This window comes from Papio anubis, chromosome 5, assembly GCF_008728515.1.
Source record: "Papio anubis isolate 15944 chromosome 5, Panubis1.0, whole genome shotgun sequence".
Taxonomy (NCBI): Eukaryota; Metazoa; Chordata; class Mammalia; order Primates; family Cercopithecidae; genus Papio; species Papio anubis.
In genome coordinates, this window is record NC_044980.1 from 173313100 (window position 1) to 173317820 (window position 4721).

The window sequence follows — 4721 nt, forward strand, 5'->3', positions numbered from 1 at the left end:
AGGGACTAAAACTCTGAGGACGGCCAGGCACAGGGGTCCACACCTGTAATCCCAGCACTTTGAGAGGCCAAGGTGGGCGGATCGCCTGAGGTCAGGAGTTCGAGACCAGCCTGGCCAACATGGTGAAATGCCATCTCTACTAAAAATACAAAAATTAGCCAGGCATGGTGGTGGGCGCCTGTAATCCCAGCTACTCAGGAGATTGAGGCAGGAGAATCACTTGGACCCAGGAATCTGAGGTTGCAGTGAGCCGAGATTGCACCACGGTACTCCAGCCCGGTCAACAAGAGGGAAACTCCGTCCTACTAAAAAAACAAAACCAAAAACCAATTCCGAGGATGACTGAGGGCTGTTTCCTACTGACCAACTGCCCTCCGAGGAACACGGTGAGATCTTTGATTGAAGAGCTGTTGCAGAAAATTTTACTGCCCATTTTTTCATCTCCTACCCTGAGTCTCTGCCCCTCCATAGTACTTTCCACAGAGCACCCTTCATATCCTTGTTTCTTAGTGTATAAATCAGAGGATTGAGAATAGGGGTAATGATAGTATAAAAAAGGGCAACAAATTTTCCCTCACTCTCAGAATAACTGTGGATGGATTGGAGATAGGTGTAAATGGCCGAGCCATAAAAAAGGAACACTACTAGGAGGTGGCACCCACAAGTCCTGAAAACCTTTCTGCGCCCAGCCATTGACTTGACCCTCAGCACTGCACGGGCAATGTGCACATAGGAGCCTAAAATTAGTGCTACGGGAACAACCACAATTATGACTCGGGCCACGAACATCTTGGCCTCCGTTCCTTCTGTGTCCGCACAAGCCAGCTTCAGAAATACAGGCATCTCACAAAAGAAGTGATTCAGCTGATGGCCACAGAGAGGCTTGGCCATTGCGAGACCTGTCTGGATCAGAGAGTTCACGAAACCCGCCCCCCAGGAGGCGACAGCCAGGGTCTGGCAGAGACGGGGGTGCATGATGGCCATGTAGTGGAGTGGACGACAGACAGCAGCATAGCGGTCAAAAGCCATCACCACCAGGAGCACACACTCCGTGGAGCCCAGGGCTAGGTAGATGAAGAGCTGAGCCACACACCCTCCACGGGTGATGGTGCGGTCAACCCCGCAGAGGTTGATCAGGAGCTGGGGCACGGTGCTTGTGGTGAAGCAGAGGTCCAGGAGGGACAGGTGGGAGAGAAAGAAGTACATGGGTGTGTGCAGCCGAAGGTCTAGCCAGGAGAGAGCGATGATGATGGTGTTGCCAAAGAGAGTTAGGGAGTAGAAAATCAAAATAAAGACAAACAGGATGGGCTCCAGTTGCGGCCAATCTGAGAATCCCACCAAAATGAAGGCGTCTTCAAAACTGGTGTTGAAACTTCCCATAGCCTTTTGCCCGTCTAAACAGCAGACGGAAATGGAATGCCTCCTGTACTGAGTACAAATTACAACATGATTTCGCAGGATTCCCTGGATACTGAGTCACGCATTTGATTATCTATTTTGCAGTTTGTTGTGTCCGGTGTTCTTTCTCTTCTCTTCTTCAGGGTGGAAATCACCAGCTGGGGAATGATACGGCCTTTGTTTGAATCCTAGTCCTGCTGCCTGTTTGTTCCAGGACTTCAGCCAGGCCAGTCAGTCCTTTAGATCCAACATTTCTTTGCCTGAAAGTAGACATGACGTATCACGGCACTGAGATTAGGGTCAAATGCAATAATGTGGAAGCTGCTTTTAAAAGACTTAGACGTAACACGTAGCAATACTATCCTGTGTTGCTCCCGTTTGCCCCACTTCCTGGTCTGGCCGGTGGCCTCTTTCAGTAGGTTACCCACCAGGCCTAACCAGGCCGGGAGCCCTGTTTGACCTCTGGGTGCCCACCTGCTTTTCCGACTACGGTCAGCCCATGCAATCCAAGAAGCTCCAAGCCTGACCAGCAAATGACTGAGAAGAATGTAGATTCCTCCTTTTGGAGAAGAAAAGAAAACCAATTAGCAACAAATATGTTTCCTGTGGTGTGTCATGATGCCTGGACTACCACACACACACACGCACACACGCACATACACACTCTCTTCAAGGGATAAATCCCTTCCTCAGCTGCCCAAGAAGAGTTGATTCCTCTTCTCTAGCCCAACCCTGCTTGTACAGTTTCTCTCTAGCACTTGTCACACTCACTGGAATTCTTTTTGTATGTCTTTGTCCCTCTCTGAGCTGTGAGCTCCTTAGTGGTAGCTAATATAATGAATGTAAAATCAATATTAGTATCTTTCAGTGGGGCGCGGTGGCTCACCCCTGTAATCCCAGCACTTTGGGAGGTGGAGGTGGGTGGATCACCTGAGGTCAGGAGTTTGAGACCAGCCTGGCCAACATGGAGAAACCCTGTCTCTACTAAAAATACACACACCCAAAAATAGCCAGGCATGGTGATGGGCACCTGTAATCCCAGCTGCTCGGGAAGCTGAAGCAGGAGAATTCCTGGAACCTGGAAGTCGGAGGTTGGCGTGAGCCAAGATTGTGCCACGACACTAAGAAAAAAAAAAAAAAAAAAGTAGTGTCTTTCTTTTTGCTACACAAGAGATGTTAAATTAATATTATTTTAATTCAGGGCACACAGTAGATTTTGAATAAATTTCATTGAGTGAAACATTAGGTTATCCCTTCAAATCTCATCAAAATTCATTTCTTCTAAGAAACCTGAGATTACCAACACATTTGGATAAACTGAAAGTGAGAGATGCATAAAAATTTGCTCTACTTTAAAATTCACATTTCTTTGGACAAAAAATCTAAACAGGATTATAAGGAAGTATGTCAGAAAGCAAAAAAGGGAACAGGAGCCTACAATGTGCTCAATATGAACAATTTTTGCCGAATTAACTCTGTCCTCTTTCTGTTAAGTTTATTGGACTGAAGGCCATCATCAATGGATCAACGCTGGATCAATGATTCCGGTAAGGCATTTGGACACCACCCTTGATGCCCTTGTGGAAAAGATGGATAAATTGTGAATTAATAACAGCAAAGAGGTAATTCATATGTAGCTTAACCAAGACATCAAAGCCATTTTTTTGAATGACCACCGTAGTAGACAACAATGGCTTTACCATTCAAATCGGTCCCGGCAGATCAACTCTACTGTTGACCAGCTGTGACACCTATCCTGGGAAATTTTGTTTCTGTGAATCTCAGTTTACTTACCTATAAAACAGAGAAAGTAATTTATTTCAAAGGATTTGGATTGGGATTAAAGGATGTGATACATTCGGCAAGCTACAAAGAATATGCTACACATACTTTTAACACCTGTCTGTCTGTATCAGTAATCTTTAAGTTCCACACCACTGAGTCTTCTACTTACCATTGTATCCTCATCTTCCAGTGCACAGCCTGGTGAATAAAATGTCTCAGCAAATATTATTGAGTGAATTAACGAACACATTCCTAAAGCTGGCACCATCTTCAACGCACATGAATGTTCCAGAAAGATTTGTTTCCCAGGCAACATGAAGACGTTAACACATTGGCAATGCTTCTTGTTTTTTTGTTTTGTTTTGTTTTTTGAGATGGAGTCTCGCTCTGTTGCCCAGGCTGGAGTGCAGTGGCGCGATCTTGGCTCACTGCAAGCTCCGCCTCCCGGGTTCACACCATTCTCCTACCTCAGCCTCCCAAGTAGCTGGGACTACAGGCACCCACCACCACACCTGGCTAATTTTTTGTATTTTTAGTAGAGATGGAGTTTCACCATATTAGCCAGGATGGCCTCGATCTCCTGACCTCCTGATCCACCCGTCTCGGCCTCCCAAAGTGCTGGGATTACAGGCATGAGCCACCACGCCCGGCCTCCTTCTTGTTTAGCAGCACAAAGTTTTCAGCCATTCCTGATCTATATTTTTATCAATGAGTTTTACAGTGACATATAGATACTTTTAGTATATTTCCAATTGAACAAAAGCTTAGAAATGCAATTAACATGATAAATGATAGTACAGTAATCCAAAAGGATTTCATTACAATGAAACAAGAATCCTTAAAGCAACAGCCACCATAGTAGGTAAGATATTAAGATAGCATGAAACTGGGAAACTGAACTTAGCTTCAAAACCTCAGTTGGATAGAATGGAAGAGACCAAAACTGCAAACTTGACAGCCATTCATTAAAGATATAGAAGACAAAGATTATGTGGGAGGACACTGACTAAAAACAAAACACAGTGCCCGTTTCTACAGTGCACACTGACTGCTGAATTTTACCAAATGCAGGCTCGGACTAGATACAAATCATAATAAAAGACCTCACTGCTCCAGTTTGGAAAGACACGTAAAGGTCATTTCCTCACAGCCCCTTGTACCATCTGATGATCCCCTGTTCAGAATCTCAAACCAAGAGCTTGCGTAGGGAAGCCCCTGCCCCCATTTCCTCATCCGTGCTCTGGTGCCCCTTTATTTCTGTCAGCCGCCTGCTTCCATCTTTATGTGCCTTGTACTTGTATCCCCCAATCCATCATGTCAAACATTGCCTTGCTAATATCCTTAACTCATTATCTATCCATCCCATGTACCGAATTCCGGAAGCACGCAATTTTCTAGAGTCTGTATGACTAAAATCAGATTAATAAATTCTGCTTAAAAGAATAATTCAGTTTTGCCAGTACACCTTTAACTTTTCCCTCTTTCGTGGCTCTTGCTCAATTAAAAACATCTCCTTTCACCCCATTCCCCCTTTTGTT

At 45.1% G+C, this 4721-nt stretch overlaps 1 protein-coding gene across 1 annotated transcript; it reads right to left on the bottom strand.

Moving 5' to 3' along the window:
• Window positions 1-252: 252 nt before the first annotated feature.
• Window positions 253-2353, bottom strand: LOC101026920 (olfactory receptor 2Y1). The gene has a single exon (XM_003900644.5). The coding sequence runs from the start codon at window positions 1378-1380 to the stop codon at window positions 445-447; it is 936 nt and encodes a 311-aa protein (XP_003900693.1). The 5' UTR covers window positions 1381-2353; the 3' UTR covers window positions 253-444.
• Between the last annotated feature and the right edge of the window lie 2368 nt (window positions 2354-4721).